General features: G+C 38.9%; 1 protein-coding gene across 2 annotated transcripts; it reads right to left on the reverse strand.

Annotated features, from left to right (window-relative positions):
* Window positions 1-1,628: 1,628 nt before the first annotated feature.
* LOC115619627 (receptor-interacting serine/threonine-protein kinase 2-like) lies at window positions 1,629-17,870 on the reverse strand. Of its 2 annotated transcripts, none has more exons than XM_030512212.1 (12): window positions 17,780-17,870; window positions 15,166-15,331; window positions 12,183-12,336; window positions 11,829-11,984; window positions 11,540-11,688; window positions 9,653-9,702; window positions 8,336-8,497; window positions 7,518-7,603; window positions 5,355-5,423; window positions 4,427-4,595; window positions 3,946-4,098; window positions 1,629-2,642 (listed from the first exon to the last, which is right to left on the reverse strand). In XM_030512212.1, the coding sequence occupies exons 2-12, from the start codon at window positions 15,315-15,317 to the stop codon at window positions 2,320-2,322; spliced, it is 1,623 nt and encodes a 540-aa protein (XP_030368072.1). In that variant the 5' UTR covers window positions 15,318-15,331; window positions 17,780-17,870; the 3' UTR covers window positions 1,629-2,319. The 2 variants fall into 2 exon arrangements, with proteins under 2 accessions (XP_030368072.1, XP_030368070.1); XM_030512210.1 differs by having other exon boundaries at window positions 4,403-4,595.
* Window positions 17,871-19,337: the final 1,467 nt, after the last annotated feature.

Consider the following 19,337-nt stretch of genomic DNA (forward strand, 5'->3'; position numbering starts at 1 on the left):
ATCAGCAGTTCTCTTCCTCTCAAGGAAGGCATCCTTTTTTAGCAGACTGTTGAAAGTTCCCATTTAAAGTGTACAGTAAAAAAAATCAAGTCAAGTAGATGTTTAGCTCCTTTAATAGGCAAAATTATTGTTGACACATTCTGATAGACTTTGCTTTTGATTGTAAAAATATTAAGACAGTCTTGAAATGTAATGAATTTACATAAAATTATGTTTATGGTTCTAGCAGCATTGTACTATATGATGTAATGAATTTGTTATCTCTTAAATGTGCCTAGAAAACCCATCATCACTCTATTTAAAATTGCAGCCTGCTAAGCTACTGAATTCAATAAGCAGTTTGAAACTGTAGAGAGAACAAATGTAACACAGGGAAACAGAGGAATGTGGTTTTGCAGTTGAAATACTGTAACAAGTTCTCAAGTTAATCTGGTGCCGTGAAGCTTGAAGGAATCCCACTGTGCCCTCCAAAAAACTATAATCTTATATAACCTCATTTGCATTATAATTAAAATAATCTTACTATTTTCCTTTATGGTTTTGTCTGGGATAATCTCCTTCATAGTAGCTAGTATGGGGCTGTGTTTTAGATTTGTGCTGGAAACAGTGTTGTTAATATAGGTGTGTTTACATTACTGCTAAGCTGTGCTTATACTGAGTCAAGACTTATTTTTCTCCTCACCTCACCCTGCCAGCAAGTAGGTGCCCAAGAAGCTGGGAGAAGAAACAGCTGGGACAAGTATAACCCAACTAACCCAAGTATATGGTATTCCATACCATATGATGTCATACGATCGTGTGACATCATGTGGCCATAAAGCTGGAGAAAGGAGGAGGAAGAGGGGAGGTTTGGAGTGATGGCATAACCCAGTTAATAAACTGTTGTGTGTGATGGAGCTTTCCTAGAGATGGCTGAACACCTGCCTGACAATGGGAAGTGGTGAATGAATTCCTTGTTTTGCTTTGCTTGTGCACATGGCTTTTGCTTTACCCATTAAATTGTCTTTATCTCAACCCACAATTTTTTTCACTGTTACCCTTCTGGTTCTCTTCCACATCCCACAAGGCGGGGAGTGAGTGAGCAGCTGTATGTGGCCTAGTTGCTGGATGGGGTTAAACTGTGACAGTCCTTTTTGGCTCCCAACATGGTTCTTGAAGGGTTGAGATAATGAAAGATTTGATTGGAATGACCTAGATCAAATTTATAGCTGTCATTGATGTTTAGCTATTAATTGGCAGGCTTCTGTGCTTGCCCAGGGTCTTGCTTGCCTTACTGTATATTACAGTCTAGTGCTTGTTCGTGGCTGCTCTTTGCTTTCTGTGCTTGCTGTACTGCTTATCATCTCACTCTACTGTGCCTGGGAGCATTTTGGTAACAGCAATGGAGATGGACCTGAGCCGGCAGATGACCAGGGCATCACTGCTGTTTCTCTTCTGCCGTACTGGATAGGCTGTAACTCCAGTGTGAACTCAAGTTGAAGGGACTGTGACCTGTGGATGAGTCTATGTGGAAGCAGGACACCCCAAGGAGTCTGTAGGCATGGATAAGTCCATGCATACAGCACCTGGTATTCCCAGGTGGTCTCCCATCCAAGTACAGCCATGACAACAGTTCAGCAGAACCACCATTTCAAAATGATCCTGGTTTAATCTCACATTTGAACTGCAGACAACATCATGAATGGAAGGTATTAATGTTTTTCCACTCTAAGCCCCACCTCTCCAAGTACTGCCCCGTTTTCAGAGCATATAGCCATTTATGAGTGAAAATAAAGTCATTTATATGCATAATATAAAATTTCCAAGTCTTATTTAAGACCCTGTTAAATAAATAAATATTTCTGGATTCTTTTAAGCCTTTCACTTCAACAGCTGGCTCAGATACAACCTCAGTGAAAGGGAGTAACTTTTTTTCTCCTCATCCGGTATCCTGTTGTTTGCTGTCCTTATTTGGAAGGATTTAGTAACAGCTGTTGTTTCATAGTATGAATTCCAAAAAGTTATGATCCATTTTCTTCCATTCTAAAAAAATCAAGGAAATAAGGTGTCATCTGACTCACTGTATTTGCTTAGGCACACATTGCACTCCTCCCACCTCTGAGGTCCAAATTAGAATTTGTTACACCACTCTTGCTAATTTCTGCAGGCAGTGGTTGACTTGACCTTTTAATCCAGCTAGCATTTTCCACTAGCGGTCTAAAATCATGGGCCGTAGGAAGGAGTGACTTCAGTCAATAGGTTATGAGGAATTAACATGGATCATTGCTGTTACAAATTACCAGTGCTCTGATGCAAGTAACAAACTGGAAAAAAAAAAAGTCACAACGTGAGCCTGTTCCCCTTAGCAGGACAGTCTGAGTAATGGCTGCCTTGTCCCAGAGGACTACATTTGGTCACTGAAAGTACAGTCACTACCACCTGGGCTGCCCTCTCTCCAAGGCAAAGGCAAGTGTCCAACAATGCCCGAGCACGGCCAGTCACTGTGGGGTAAGAGGTAATTGTTTCATAATCCATTCGGGACAACATTTGCTGTGAGCGAAGGACATCAAGGATGTGGTTGAGGCGTCCTTCTGTCATGCAGTTCAGTATGGTCTGTCTCTGGCAGGCTAGTATTTGACAGCAGTTTCCTTTGCGGCGAGGACCTTGAGTGAAAAGGAAACAAAATGAGATAAACTAAGTGCTCTTTTCTTCCTGAAGTTGTTAGCAGGTGATAGCATCAACACCAGAAATATAAACTCAGTAGAGGAAAGGAGAAGGTAGTTTATTTGCATTCTTTGTTCAAAACTAGTCCAATGTGTTTTTGTTTGAAACTCATGAAGGTCAGATTACAGAAGATAAATGTTTCTAAAGGTTATTAAGTGCTCAGATTGTGTAAGGGGAGGAGATTTTCAGGTCTTGCACTATACATCAAACACCTGTATGAAACATTATGCAAAGTAGCTTGGCTTGACATAGGTGAGGAAACCTTGTCCTGTAGAAAGTGGAAAAATAAATAATAGGTTATTCAGGATAGCAGGACTGTTTGAAACGTAGCATGAAATTGGGAACTTGAATATATGTCAAAGCCAAACTAGTAACAAAAGTAAATACTGCAAAGCAGCCAAGAGCTTTCGGTTCTGTCTCTTCACAAACCGATTAGAATACTTAGTACTGACATTAGTGGGTTTAGTGTACAGTCAATACCTTACACCAAGAGAAAATTAATAACTGAGAGCCATTGTTGTTTTGGAGAACACGCCTCAGTCATTCTGATTTCTGACTGTTGCCAGTAGAGATCTGTGATGAACTTCTCCTGCATGACCTAATCTGTTGATTTGTCCAGAAATTGCATTAATTTTGGAAGTAAGTTGAAGTGGAGAAGAATGGCCAGCTACGTGTGAGAACCATCATAGGCCAGCTTGCAAGAAGTTAGAAAAAACCTCACAAAGCTACAGGCAGAGGCAGGTTTCACAAATCAGAAGCCGGCCTTCGCTGTGTTTGTTCAGTAGGAAGAACTGAGACCATGTAAGGAAGGAAGTGAATGGTCCCCTCTCCTGCTGCTTACCTGTTTAGGTAGTCAGTGGCTACTTTTGTAGAGGTATAAAATACACAGATTAAAATTAAATAAATAAATAAATTTCAGACATAAGCAACTGATGTTTTACATTCACTGTATGCTATACTGTTTGTATTTTTATTGCTGTCTTTTCAGAACCAGTGTGAATATGACCCAAACAAGCCAGTGTTCTTGATGGCCAATGCTTGAACTTCTGAGAACACAGGAGCAGCTATACACAAATTGACCCATGAGACATTTATATCAAGTTTGGAGGAGTTGTTAGAGTAAATACCTGAAAATGTGCACAGAATTTAGAGAGATACATGTCCTCCAAACTTTAAACAATTTAATCACTAAGATCTGCCCAAGGAGGATATTGCCACCTCAAACTGAAAGTGGTGTCTTACCTGTCACTGCTTGTTCAAGATGTAAAGGTTGTGCTCTGTGCTTCAGAGCCACTGCTGGGTCATTATGCTCACTGCTTTCTTTGCTTGCAGTTGAACCAGATAAGGGAATCGTGCAAAAGGAATTTGATTTTCTACTGTCAGAGCCTGGGTGATCTAGAAAAAGTTTGAGATGAGTAAGATAAGACCCTTGAATTGAACAACAGAACATTATAGGTGTCAGCCACTGCATATTATGAGTCAGGGCTCTAAAAGAAAATTAGCAAAAAAGGCTTTTACACTAAAATACACTTAATCAAAAGGTATTATAGCATCTCTGGTTTTCTGCAGTGAACTCATGCTTCAGATGGTACTGATAGAGGGCACAGCTGTAGTATGAGAAGGGACAATTTTACATGGGAAATAATATTGGTATATAGAACAATTGGTAATATTTATCCTTTTCTTAGAATAGCTGGACCTGAATGTGTTTCAAGGTAGAGACCTTTCTTTGTTGTTGCATTCTGTGGGATAGTATTCAACAGACCCGTCTCCAGAATATTTTCTCTTCTTGCATTGTTTGTACTTCTATCAAGTAGAATAGTTGACAAGCTTGGCACTATAAAAGGAATTTTCTTGCTGATTAAGTGGGGGTTTTTATGTGGACAGATGACCTGAAAAAGATCAAAACGGAGAATTATATTCTTGGAAACTTTTGTTCCAAAAGCTTTTCTAAGCAGTTTTCTCATGGAGTATAAGGCAGGAGTATCATATTGCAGGGGAGGGTGGATATGCAGCTGTTGAGCCTACAGATGTACTTAATTCAATTTTGGCTAGTTACCTTGGGTCACTGTGGCAGCACAGATCCATAGTCCTAGGGTTTACTGCAGCCCTAGATTGCTTCTGCAGCTGTGGTGTCATTAGAACTTGACCTGTTTAAAACTAGCTCTGATCCAGGCATGTGAGCATCAGTTCTCTCTCTGCATCTTTCAGTATCGGCAGGCCTGCCACAAGTGCCAAAATCGCGTTAAAAATGGGACTTAACTGTATTTCGGAGTTACCACAAAACAGTTGGCCTTGCTCTAAGAAAACTGGTTGAAAATGCTAGAATTCAGGCTAAGATTTTTTCCAGACATCATTTTGAACACGCTACAAGAAAGGTTAGATTTTTGCAATTTCATTAGGACCTCTTCAAGAAGGAGAGGCTCAAAGGAACTCTTAAGTGGAGGAGGTTATTTTTGCAAGAGTCAGCTGCTTGGAAGAAGGTAAACAGTGGGGTTTGTTTGTTAACTGGGTGGCGTTATCCTGGTTAGAGACAAAAAGGGTTAGGGACATTTTTCCCCGCAGTGCTTGTATTACACATTGTGAGGGCTGTCAGGAAGAGCAAGCAGTTTATGAAGTACTCTTGTAAGACTCTCATGCCATATACTTACCTCTGAATTGCATATGCCTGTCTGCAATGTGTATATTTCTGAACCTTTGCATGCATTAAGTGCTGTCTCCTGGAAGAAAATAGCACAGTAACTCCAGTAAGTATACATGTGGTTTGTCCAATTCACAGTTGCCAGGAGCAAGAATTTATACTGACACTAATAATTTGTACTGACAATATACATTATACTCTAAGGTACATGGATATATAGTAACGGTGAACTGCACAGAGCAATTTTGCATTTTAACACATGTAAGCGAGCCCAAAACTCTACCCTGTTACTGTTTCTGCTGTTTAAAATTTATTATAAAACGCTGGTTTGAATCATGCAGGGGAAGGAGAAAATAGCCCTATATTGAGAGACAGAGAGAGAAAGATTGAACTTGCTGTAACACGTTTTCCTTTAAGCATCCAAACAGCAAGTATGCCAAACTGTCTGCAATAAGGATGTGTCAATAGTTGTCACTTTTTTCCATTTTGTACATCTGCAGCAGATTTGTTAAACTACTTTTTAGTTTCTTGTTCTGGTTTCAGCTTGGATAGAGTTAATTTTCTTCCTAGTAGCTGGTGCAGTGCTGTGTTTTGGCTTTAATCTGAGAACAATACTGATAACACACTGATGTGTTAGCTCTTGCTCAGTAGCACTTACCCTGATCAAGGACTTTTAGGTCTCTCAAGCTCTGCCAGTGACAAGGGGCAGAAGAAGCCAGGAAGAAGCAGAGACAGGATGTCTGACCCAAACTAGCCAAAGGGGTATTCTGTACCACAGCACATCATGCCCAGCATATAAACCGAGGGGAGTCACCCAAGAGGGACTGATTGCTGCTCAGGTCAGGCTGGGTATCGACTGTCAGTGGGTGGTGAGCAATTGTATTGTGTCTCACTTGGGTTTATTGTGTTTTTCTTTTCCCCTTTTAGTTTATATTCTCTCCCCTTGTTATTTCCCTTAGTAGTAGTAGTATTTTGTAGTTTAGTTATTAAACTGTTCTTATCTCGACCCGTGGGTTTTATGTTCTTTCAATTCTCCTGCCCATCCCCCCGGGGAGAGGAAAGGTGAGAGTGAGCAGCTGTATGGTACTGTTACTGGCTGGGTTTAAACCATGATATTTCTATACTTCAACACTTAGGAATAAATCCATTTTCAAGAATCCCCAATAGCATTTTCACAGTCATTTTGGGCATGTTCAGTTGTTTGAACAATAAATAATGCTCTTTGCTTATTTATCAAATAGAAAAATAAAAGCTTGCTCAAGGGAGATGGAAGTAGTAGATTATGGAATATTTGGCAGTAAAAGCCTAAATAAACTTCAACAGTAGCAAAAGTTACTTGGACTATAACTATGCCACCTGTTAAAACATTGATCATCTGTTCTATATCCCAGAGTGTGATTGCGACATGTAGAAATAGTCCAGGGTTCATTAACATAAACAACTGTGCATAAGGACAGTGATGAAATCAACAACACAATATGGGTTGTGTAAATCCAGATGGAGTCAGAATACTTGTTCAAGGGCTGAAGCATGTGTCACTAGTTTCCCAACTATGACTAAGTCAGCTACATATGATATAGCTATATTTGTGGCAGTCAGATTTGTGCCAGATTTCCCATGGCAATGTTGTTGACCATTCCCTGACCATTCCTGTGATATCAGGCAACCCTTTTAGACCCTATGACAAGCAGTGTCTTGTGCCTAAGCATGTCAGTTTAGAAGCAGTGAAGCATACAGAAAAGACCTGATACTAGTATTGCTACAACAGGTACAAACACTGTCCAGGTTTTGAACTAAATGTCTTCTAACCAGTATATACAATAAAAATTGTCCTTGGTTCTAGCCCTAATCTGATTTACCCGATCTACCCAAGGCTGATATTTGTTCTCACTCACATGAGCTTACCAGTCTGACTACAGCTGGTGACTGGAAAGAAGCTAGCATATTTTTATAATCCCAGGTAGCAATTGATGTAGTTTCTAGAGAACCTCACAATACCTATTTTCTACAACTCTTGAATGAACATGAAGTGCCACAGGGCACTTTCCAGCTCTCTGGCATGCCCAATAAAACAGTAAAGACAAAGCCTTTTCTGGTTTTGAACTACAAAGATTGCAATGGAAAGAATCAAATAATGTCCTTGGAGGATAACAGAACTTAATTTTGCACTAACCTTTGCATCCATCAGATTGTAGATTGCAGTGGAAATTGCTTCCTTATTTATACTGGTCAAAATTCCATTTAGAAGGTCTACACATTCTGCAAGGGTAATAAAGCACTTTAAATACCACATTGTATATGAAAGTGTGTATATATTGAGGCATCAGAAGATTGCAACTAACTATTATTGAGTAGCTGGATGAACTAGACGAAATTAGTTTAATATAACTTCCATCTTATATCTCCTCTTAATTTTCTTTTTGACCTGATCTTAAAGAATAGTTACAGTCACATTAAAATCACATTTTCTTAAATGCTCATACAGATGTAGTGAACATAATTGCTATGGTTTTACACATGAATGTACAAATCTATCACAAGAAAGCTATGTGCAAATCACTTCCTCAGCACTTCCGCTTTGCAAAGTTACTCAAAAGTCCTCAAGTATCACAATTTTAGCATTTATTGGCTGTCTTTTTGAAACATAGTAAACATTATCTACTAAAGTAAACAATGATAGCACACTTCAAAGGGAACTGGATATGCACTGGAATCAAGAAATGCTGAAGACACTTTGTTAAACTAATATAGACTGCTAATAATATCCCTTCCTTTATTTGTACTCATTTTTACTTTATACTATACACAATTTTGGAGAAAAGTAAGCCGTTTCTGGTAGGAAGCTTCAGTTAGGAAAAACATGTGTAGTACTCTGATGATCTAAAAGACTACTTCCACTCCACTGTCAATGATTTAGAGTGCTAAAGCAATGTTCCCAGCAAGACTGTCTCCATTACACATCTTGCAAAGAAGGCAAATCCTGAATGTTACCGGCAGTACGTGGTCTATAATCTGGTTCTTGATGCCAGCACAGAGCAATAAGGTGCAACAGTCTATTCCTCTCAGGCAAATTGCTTGGTATAAACTTCTCTGAAATGCCAGGCCGTAAACTACTGCAGATTCCTGTTGGAACTTCCAGGAGGGTTGTTTGACCTGCAATTTATAGAAAAACGTCACTGCAAAAAATATTAAAAAACTCAGAACCTCTTAAGATTATATTCAGTATAAATTATTTTGTGTATTTTAAAACAAATACAGTTTTTTAATAAGCAAAAATGTATTAACACTCTTGTAAATAGATATGCTATTTACAAGAGCAAATAACCTTATGGTAGTAATAACTACTGCAAGTAGTAGTAATAATAAATAATAGTAGTAACCTTTACCTACTTATTGCAACAGGATGTTTCAGGATAAAGAACTGTCCAAATACCAAGTCACAAATAGACATGTAAATATGCATTGTACACTACCTGCACAGATACGTCAGGAATACATGTAGTTATTATGGTATGTTCTCAGCACAATTTTATATAAAGCCTTACACCTGAATTACAACAAAGTAACTCCTATTGTACAAAAAATAAATCTACTTTTTGTAGCCACAAGATGGCATCCACAAGCTGCATGAACATAAAGATTCTTTTGTTCTATGCAGTATTTTTTGGAGGTCCTCAGTCTGTAAAATACAGGAGTCCTTCCATCAGTTTTGCCACGCAGAATGGAGCACATAGCAAAGAATACTTTCATTGATCTCCACCTCTGTGAAACAGGGATCATTCCTAGACTGTGACAATTATTACATGGTGCTTGGCAAACTAAGTTCTTTAAAAGGTTCACACTTTCATCTAAGAAAGTAAGATTCCCTGCATACTTGAGAGAATTCAGCATGAACTGGCATTTCTTGATCAGGATTTGAAACTTATGGCAGCCTTACAAATGAACATTCTGCTCGTCCAGGTAGCTGCTTGTCACTAAAATGTTCCTTTTTCTTTCTTACTAAAGGTAAGTGGAAAACTCATCTCAGTAACAGAGTGCTTCAGCAAGCACAGAGATATGATAAAACTGGGGTGAGAAGCTATGCCTTTCCCCTTCAGAAAGATCAGCTGCTTTGGAAACACTGAGGGCTTGTTGAGGGATTCTAATCTTTACATCCCATAACATGGAACTTTGTGCTGTAACAATAAAAGAAGGCAAAGGGACATCTGAAAAGACAGTGCTGTTTGAATCATAATTTCCCTACAATGAGGGAATTATGGAAAAGATTAGGGCAACATGAAGTCTGACATGAACAGTAAAGATAAATACCTTCAAAAGGTTTTCGTCTGCTTAGGCTCTCCCAGCACAGTATTCCAAAACTTGGGGAAAAAACCCAAAACAACAAAAAAAGAACAGTGAAATGCCATTCGTTAGTTTGCAATCTGTGTTTATATTCTCATTGCCAAAAGCAAGTTTATTGGTTTAAGAGAGAGTTTTTCAAGACAAAGTCTATCCAAGTCTTTCCTAATCTGATGAGATCCTTTTTCCTGCATTAAGTTTCAGTTTTTAACTGAGCTGTTCTTATAAAATAGTAAATCAGATTTTTTTTATTTATTTTTTATTTGTTTTTTAAACATAGGATTAATTAGAATTACATTTCAGGTTACCACCTTATCTCCATTTGTTCTTGTGAATTTCAGAATTTTCTGTTTTCCTTTCTCTGTCAATTTTGTTTCAAAGTAAGTTAAATAGCAGCTGAAAGAGCTGGATTTTCAGCAGGTACTGACAGACACATCAATTAACCTACCAAAAACTTGAGTCTAACCCACTGTGTGTCTGTTTTCTTCAGCAAATTTTGATGGGGCTCCAGTTTCCTTTCCTAGCATCCTTGGAAGTATTCCAGTAATACCATAGATCTACATATACAACCCACAAATCAGTTGGTATAAAATATGTTTTTTTGATAAAAAAAGACCAATCTGCAAAATCAGAGGCAGAAGCACAGAGGCTGCTGGATGAGAGAAAGCAAGCTACAGATGAGTTAGAAGCAAAGCAATCAACAGGGGAATAGCAGTTCTAGGGTAAACACATCTGCTTACTCATGTATCTTGCTATAGTGCTGAATTACAATGTTTAAAAGAACCCCCTCTTGTGCCTTTTTTCCACATACAATCTAAAAGTGCTTTTACTTAAATAACTTCTAGGAAAGTATTAATGTAATATGGACATACACATAACTGACATGTACTTAGTACTTCATATATGACACATATTTGTGTTTTCTCTGTTGCACCACTGTCTAGACATGCACCTATTGCATGCATTGAGTCACATGTGAACATCTAAAATTATGTAAGAATGACATGTTGGAAAATGGATTATGCTACCTGAAAGTAAGGCTCCACTCTTCCTACGCACAAATCTTGCGTTTATGAACATCAGGTTAGTCAGATCATTTATAAGTATCCTCAAGTGTATGCGTTATTTGACTCATCTTAGAGCCTGCCTCTGTGACAACAAAGTAAGCTTTGTTGCTTCCATAAAAGCTCCAAAAGCAGCAATGTGGTCATGCTTAAAAGTTGTTTATAATATTAGTCCACAGACTCTGTGTGCCGGTGGTAGAGATGTATGTCCATACAGACAGCAGTTGCTATTTGAGCTTGTCTCATTTATTGAGGCAACCACAAAGCATGTAACATATCCAAAAGGGACATGTGGAGTAGGTAATCCTCCTTTGTATAAATCACTTTGTTAAAAAGAATGAATGCTTGAGTGGCTCATTAAGTTATTCCAGCAGAGATTCCATAGGGCCTTAACTGGACACTATTGAGAGAAAGGTCTTGCTTTTACCTGGGCCTCATCTAGGTGTAAACAGTTCTTCCCAAAACTCAAGCCAACAATAGTTCATGCTTAGAAACTCTGTGAAATAGTTAGTAGGTCTCTAACTGTATGTGAAAGTTTTGGCAGCTATGTTACAGTTTTTAAACATTTAGGTCCATTATAAAAATATGTACATGATGAACTTTGGGCACAGTTCTTAACCTTGGTATATTATTCACCAGGTATGGGAATTTCACATTTAATTCACTGCTGTAATTGGGCTAATGTGGAATACTATCCTGTTGCGTTATTCTTACTGTAGTGTCTTTGAAAATAAGTATTTCAGCAACATTGTAGGATAGCAAGGACTAGGTATGACCTAGAAATGTCATTCACCTGTAAATATCACCTTCCTGGGAAGGAAGGCCTCCTTCAAGGATTTCAGGAGGGAAGTACACTAAATCCTGGCAGGTTCTCTGATTGCAGTTCTGCAGGTCTGACCTCAGTTGCTGTTTCCTCCAGTTGATTAGACCATAATCTGATATCTAGAGAGATGGAAGAAAAAGTAAATTTAGTAACAATACCTCAAGCCTTGGTATTAAATGTTGACTAGTGGGATAAATATATTCAACAATAGGACAATCCCTGGATTCGACATGAATAGGCTAAAAGTAGAAGCCCCTACCTTGGCTCTGTACTGTGTATCCAAAAGCACATTGGAAGGTTTCAGGCTGCAGTGGCAGAAAGCAGGTCCAAGACTGTGAAGGTGATGCAGCCCTTCAGCCACATCCGACAGGATCCTTATGAGTAAGGGTAACGGAAGTTCTGGGTACAGTTGGTGCTAAGTAACACAAAATACAGGGTTTGGTAGTGTGAAATTGTTACTAATCACATATTCATTTGACAATAAACAAAAGTACAGTACATGAGGTAAAGACAGATTGGCTATGACTACTGTCCATAAGTTACATGCTGATTGATCTCTGTTGGCTGAGCTTGTCATTAATTTTGTCACATAAAAGATGCCTTCTTTTATTACCTCATTGATGAGCGAGTGGAGGGATCCATTGTTCATCCATTCAGTCACTATCCCCACGAGTCCATGGTACTGGTAAATCCCAAGAGGAGGCAGAAGATGTTCAGACTCATAGCATCTGACACTTGCTATATCCTGAAGTAGCAACTTCCACTCCCTGTAAAAAAGCAAAAGAAGAAGGAGTAGAGGCAGGTTAGACTGAAGGGAATTTCAGCTACAAATGAGGGAGTGTAGGGTATGGAAATGAGAGACAACCATATGGTTGAACACAAATTCTACCAATAAAACATTATTATATCATCTTCCAAACAATTCTAAGAAAATGAAGCAATCCCTTGTGTAGTGAAATTTTCTAATATAATGTGAAAGACCTCTGGATGCTTAATATGAACATCAGAGCGCCATTTAAAGCAGGATTGAAGAGCAAAGGCAGGAGAAAGCTGAAGTAAATTAAATGCTAGATTAAGAAAAATCAAGGTTTTTTTTCCCCTGACTGTTCCCAAGAAATTGTATCCTTTTGCTATCAGCAAGATCCACATTTACAAGGAAATTATGATCTTCCATGCTTATGTAATGGGACCATGTTCTATAAATGATACATGATATAGCATGTCATAGCTTGATGTAAAAGGCAAGCCAATTCGGATCTGGTGTAAGTAGTACCACTCTAGTGACTTTGCCAAATTTGATTCAAGCTCAGCTGTGGTTGGATTGTAGACCTGAATTCAAACAGAGTTTATTTACTTTGAGAACAGCAAAGATTTGCTTTGCTCATCATGAGAAGAATAAAGTTTTGTTATCTAAAGACCTCAAACAGGTACTTCCGCATGCACAGGAAACGCTGAACAATCAATTCAATTGTGCACTTTCATGGAAATAACTTCTGCTACAGGTCCAATTTTTGTTAATCGTATGCTTGATTTTAAGGATCTGATTATCTCTACTTGGTGGTACTTGTAAGCTAAAAATTCATTGAAATAAATTAAAAATACAGTTGATTTCAGCAGACCTGGAGCTCATTCTCATTATTCTAACCAGCCTTTACATTGAGACTTCAGGCTCAGTTTCTCATACTTACTGTGCTGATTCACAAACCTGTAAACTAATCACTGGAAGTAATTCACAGCCCCACCTGTTTTGACACTTATTTCCACAAACCTAAATATTTATCAAGGGCACACAGTTAAGCATTTTTCAGCCAAATTGAAACATAATTTATTGTCCCAGCTTTCCTAAACACTGTGTGGTCTAAACAAGAGATCATTATGATAGGAAGTGAGAGAAAAGCAAAACAGTGGCTTTAGTTTAAGGGAGCAAGTCTGAGTGAAAAGTTGCCCAATCAGGATAGCATATGAAATTCAAAGCAAAGGAAATTTTAACTGTGATTTTAACTATTTTATATTGGGGTTTGTTTGTTTGATTTAAAGAAAATGTGAATAGGGGATGGAGGAAACTTTTTTCTTCAAACAAGCTACCAAACAAATAACTTTTGTTTCAGATTACAAAATTGCTGGACATCTATCATCTAAAAAAAAAGCAATCCTCCCCCCAATCACAAAAAAAACCACCTTAATATTTGTATTCCCAAAAATCTGGCAGCATTTGGTTTTTGAAGTCTCACTGACAATATAAACTGTTAATTTAAAAATGTTTATATGAAATACCATTTTTTCTTCCCCTGCCTTTATAATAGAAAAAATGAAAAACCATGTATTTGAGTAGGACACATTTGTATTTTGCTTGTAACGAAAGCCACCTGAATGGCAGTGCTCTCGGTTAACAACAGTAACTAGTCCGTAGATGCACATCAGACATTTCTTTTTTGATAAACAGTCCAGTCAGCCCATTACCTAAAATGCTTTGGTCTTGCTTCATCAAAAGTAGCTAGTGGTTATTCTTGGAAACTTTCTGCAGACTGGAATTTTGTGTTCAGTAGGCTGATGCCCGTCACTTATTTTCATAATTAGGACATGTACACATCTCACTGCCCTCTAACCCCAACCATTATCCCTCTCTCCTCCCATTTCTCTACTCTCTCACCTGTACATGCTGTTTTAGATTAATTTCAACTGAGATCTCTTCAAGAACCACCAGAAAGATGTAATACCATAGCATGCTGAGTGTTACTTATCAAGGTTTGTAGACATTATTATAGTAAAGATAATTAATGAATTCAGGATTAAGGTCTACTTTTATAAATATTTGTAAAAAACCAAAGAGCTTGTTTCTCACTATAACTGCCTCTTGGCTAGTCAGGATTTGGTCAGAGAGCCAGCTATGTCCTGAGCTGCATCAAAAGGAGCATGACTAGCATGGTGAAGAAGGTGATCCTGCCCCTCTACTTTTGCTCTTGTGGGACCCCACTTGGAGCACTGTGTGCAGTTCTGGTGTCCTCAACATACGAAGGACATGGAGCTGTTGGAGCAACTCCAGAGGAGGCCACGAGGATGAGAAGGGACTGGAACACCTCCCATATGAAGACAGGCTCAGAAAGGTGGAAAAGAGAAGCTGCATGGAGACCTCATAGCAGCCTTCCAGTACCTGAAGGGGGCCTACAAGGATGCTAGAGAGGGACTTTTCATCAGGGACTATAGTGATAGGACAAGGGGTAATGGGTTTAAACTTAAACAGGGGAAGTTTAGGTTAGATATAAGGAAGAAGGTCTTTACAGTGAGGGTGATGAGGCCCTGGAACAGGTTGCCCAAGGAAGTTGTGAATGCTCCATCCCCAGCAGTGTTCAAGGCCAGGCTGGACAGAGCCTTGGGCAACATGGTCTAGTGTGAGGTGTCCCTGCCGATGGCAGGGGGGTTTGAACTAAATGATCTTGAAGGCCTTTCCAACCCAAACCATTCTATGATTCTGTGATTTCTAGGAATGGAGGTGTGTTTAGGGATTGATGATCCTGGGCATCCATGGTTCATTCTGGTGCCATCACTGCAGGTCTGGGCTGCCCATCTGTAGTTAGTTGGCCAAATAAGACACATACCTCTCTGTAGAGTCCTGGCTGGTCAGCAGCTTCACAGAGATGTGAGTGTTCCAAGAAATATGAAAAGCTTTGAGTGCAAAGCCTGAGTCTGTCCTGGTCAAGGTAAAGCTATCCAAATCTTCCTGGGCTACCACAGGTAATGATTTAGCCATTTCTTGATGTCTGGCTTCAGGGAAAAAGTGGCAGAGAAGAAAAAAGTTTTAAAAGAACTACATTTTGTCACTATCACCACAGCACAGTGAAGTTGCACCACCCCTTACTTCCCAAATAACTATCACCCTAATCCAACAGAGTGATCTGTGCCAGACTTTCCTTGTAAAGACAGGAAAAACACACTAATTGCAAAGGAGTATCTGGACCATAACTTGCCATCTGAGGCTGCAAGGTGCTAGTTAATTGCTCATTATTGTTTCCATCTGATGACTTTGAGATATTTGTAATAGAAAGTGTGACTTTAAAGTGATACTGAATTATGTAGACAATAAACTAGTATCTTAGTTACACGTGGACAAATATAGTTTCCCTGCTTCTCATAAAAAAGGCAATTATTCAGTAACTCATGTCAGTGTGTTCTACATCATTCTTGCATATCTTCTTTATTACAACATCATATATGAACACAAAAGCAAGGTAAAAGGCAAATTTCCTGCTGTTATAAGCTTGTGGATTTCTACTAAATGGAGTTTTGTCTTTATAGCAGCCGATAATTGGGCCCATACTCTCTCTGTAAAGTACCTCTCTAGGGCCATCTGAATGTCTCAGATACATTGCATGTCAATACTGCTGGATTAGAGATAACCTCTGCAAAGCACCACTGTGTTACTACATGAGTAACATTTTTTAGTAACATTTTTTATTACATCTGTGTAGCTTCATTGGACAAGAGGTAACCAAAAGTCAGTGGTGAAAGAGGAAAACAAGCAAGCTAAGAAAACAGATGAGATAAAACCATTGGTAAGGATTACAGCAAGATCAGTGGTCAGTGAGTCAGAAGAACTGGAATACTCCCTTCAGGATCATGTAGACTAGAACTAGAAAAGGAAACATATGAGAGAACTGAAGTAACAGGGCCAAAAATTTGAAGTAACCAGTAAGGGCTGTTGAGCGTGAATTGTGTCCTTCTGAAAGACGGACTCTATAAAAAGAGCTCCTGCAATACAGAGGGCCTGAAAGTCTTCTGACTTTGAGCACACCACTTGTTCTCCATGGGTATAATAGAAAGAAAAACCTGAAGATAAATTAGCCTGTGCTCATGGCTGAACTGTTTCTAGCTCACAACCAACTTATTTTCAGTTAATCTCAGTATCTCAGCTGTGCCATGCAGGCATATTCACAATCAGAGGGATACTAAGTTCAGTTTTGCATCTAACCACAATCAAAATACAGATAAAAATTCACCAGCTGATTTACCAGTTCAGCTCTAGCAATATTTGATTCTGATAGGAAAGCACAGTTGAACTTTTTGCTTTTTGTTAGATTATTGTAGTTTGAAAGCAATAGCTGCTTTAGGTGCTTCACTTAAAGAATTCCTTAAAGAATAAATCCAATATGGTAGAAGGATGACGGACAGGTTAAGAGTTTCATAAAATTTAAAAGATTTCTCTGAATGAAGATAAATTTCCAAATGAGCTATTTATCCTTCAAAGTTTCAAAGACAGACCACACAGATCTACTAATCCTAAATATAAAGGAAGTAATCAAATAGCTGGCAGGAGCAGAATTATGTCTCATTTTTATTACATGCTATGATAAATAATCATTTAAATAGCCAAAAGAATTTACTCAACTCCAAACATAGTACAAAGAAGATCAAGAAATAAATTTAGGATCTAAACCATTCCTGAAATATCTGGTTTTAATTAAAACTGAATCAAGTAAAGCTATAACAGTTTTTTAAATTCTTGCTAAGTGGCTACTTAGATAAAAGAGCTAGCCATCAGCTGCTGGTTTGGATTTGAAAAACCTAATTTAACTAGAGATTTTCTAAAAACAAAAGGAAAACCATTTCGATCTTTCTCTGTTACAAATCATGACATGCCAAGTACCACTGTCTCTGTGTCTGAGTTTGTACATCTGTTTCCACACCTCAACTTTTCTGATAATCTCCAAAAAAGTTTAACCCTAAAATGAGAAATCTTTTGTTTATCCGGGGTGCTACCTGAAACAGTAGGAAGGAGTAATCATGGAATATGGGACTATCATGGAATTACAGTTAACAAAGTCTGTCTCTACCTCCCAAAGTGAAAGTTTGGTACCAAAGCCATTTTTTCCAGTAGTCCTACTCTTCCAAATGTTTTTTCTCCTAGACCCTTTTAGAAAGTCCCTGTCAAACCACAACCCCAGTACTTCTTAGGTGACCTTTGCAATGAAGGGGTTTGTATTATTTTTTAGTAAGACACTAAAAGTCTCAAGACAGCTTTGTCCTTCTGCCGTAGGTGGGCAGGCGGGGGCAGGAGGGAGACTGCTATAATGCTATTTATTTCAAGTTTCTAATTTTAAAAGTAATTTTTTAAAAAGTAATTCATAGCAAAGATGTTTCCCTTAAGAGAAACTCTACATTATGTTAATATACAGATGTCTCAGGAAAAGAAATCGGAAACAAAAATCAACTTACCTCTGGAAACATGGGCATAAAAACTATGGAACAATAGGGTGAAACTGTTGGAGATACCAAGTTTGAGTTGGCTGTGAACTGCATTCAAACACAACTGGAGCTTTCCTATCCGTGAGTCAGCTGCACTGTTGATCTCTCCTTTTATTGGCTGCCTGCGCACATCTAAAATTTCCTGGTCGGACATAGAAACTGTAACTCTTTCGTGACTGCAGATGAGTTTTCTCAGCTAACAAATTAAAGCTGATTTGTTAGCTGCCTGTAATGAATGGATGAGATTACAGAAAAATATGTTGGATAGCTACTTTTTCCACAATGAGGAATGCCAAGGGGGAAAGCTATGCAACAGTGAAAACCACCACATTGGATACAGCCTGAACACGGAAGTGTGGAGAGCTGCAAGCAGATTGTGCAGCTGATGCTTATCTCTGCAGTAGATCAAGCCAACGGCACAAGTTTTTAAGGCAAGTTGATCTTAGAACAGGGAAAAAAAAAAAAAAAGGCTGTTTTTCTTGTTAGAGGATAGTAAGCACAGGGGTAATATAAGGCTGCGAAGAAGTAAGTATCAGTTGGCTGTCAAGTAGCCCTGCTGCAAAGGATGTAGGGATTATGGTGGAAGTTGATCATGAGCCAACAGTGTGCTCTCATCACAAGTGGGGAAAACTGTGTACTGGGCTACATTAGAAATGCAGACAGCAGAGTGAGAGAAGCCGTTATGCATGAGTACTCAGAAATGGTGTGGCTTCATCTGAAATACTGTAGTCAAGTTTGGGGCCCTCAGTTCAAAGAAAATGTTGAGAAACTGGAGAGGATGGAGTAGACAGCTACCAAGATGGGGCCCTAGAGCATATACCTTACAAGGAGAGGTTGAGGGAGCCAGTCTTGGTTAGTCAGGAAAAGGAGGCTGTGGGGGTGTCTGCTAGAAGCCTATAGCTACTTGAAGGTCAGTTATAAAAAGCCAACTTCTAAATAGTGGCAGATAACAACCAGTGGCATAGGCAGATGACTCTATTTCAGAGGTTCCAGCCATATACTTGGAAAAAAATTTACCAGGTGAGTAATGCAGTACTGGTTGCAGAGTCTATCATTTAAGGTTTTGTAGACTCAGCAAGGCAAAGCCATGGCTTACCCAATCCAGCGCTGCTGGTAGTCCTGCCAGGAGGCTGGGCTAGAAAATACCAAAAGTCCAGGATATCTTTAATTTTGTGAAAGCTCTGCAAGGCTTAAATGTGTTCCTGCTGGGCCTCCAACATATACATTCACACTGAAGCTTGATGGGGCTGCTGGATGCAGGTTGGAGACTTTAAGAGAAAGCAGTCATTTCAGTCAATCACATTTATTCAAACTTTCCACTCCATGAAGACTCTCTTTATTTATAGAGTCTGACTTCAAAAGCCCATGTAAGTCAGTGAGATTGTCGGCAGAACTCTGTTAGTTTTGGATCAAGTCCTAACCCCCCAACAGGGAGGGAACAAGCAGTAGGGCAGTTACCTAATCTTCCTATGATCATGGGAAAGTCCCTTATATCTAGAAGTCATGTGGCTACGGCTCTGTGGCCTGA

This window comes from Strigops habroptila, chromosome Z, assembly GCF_004027225.2.
Source record: "Strigops habroptila isolate Jane chromosome Z, bStrHab1.2.pri, whole genome shotgun sequence".
Lineage (NCBI taxonomy): Eukaryota > Metazoa > Chordata > Aves > Psittaciformes > Psittacidae > Strigops > Strigops habroptila.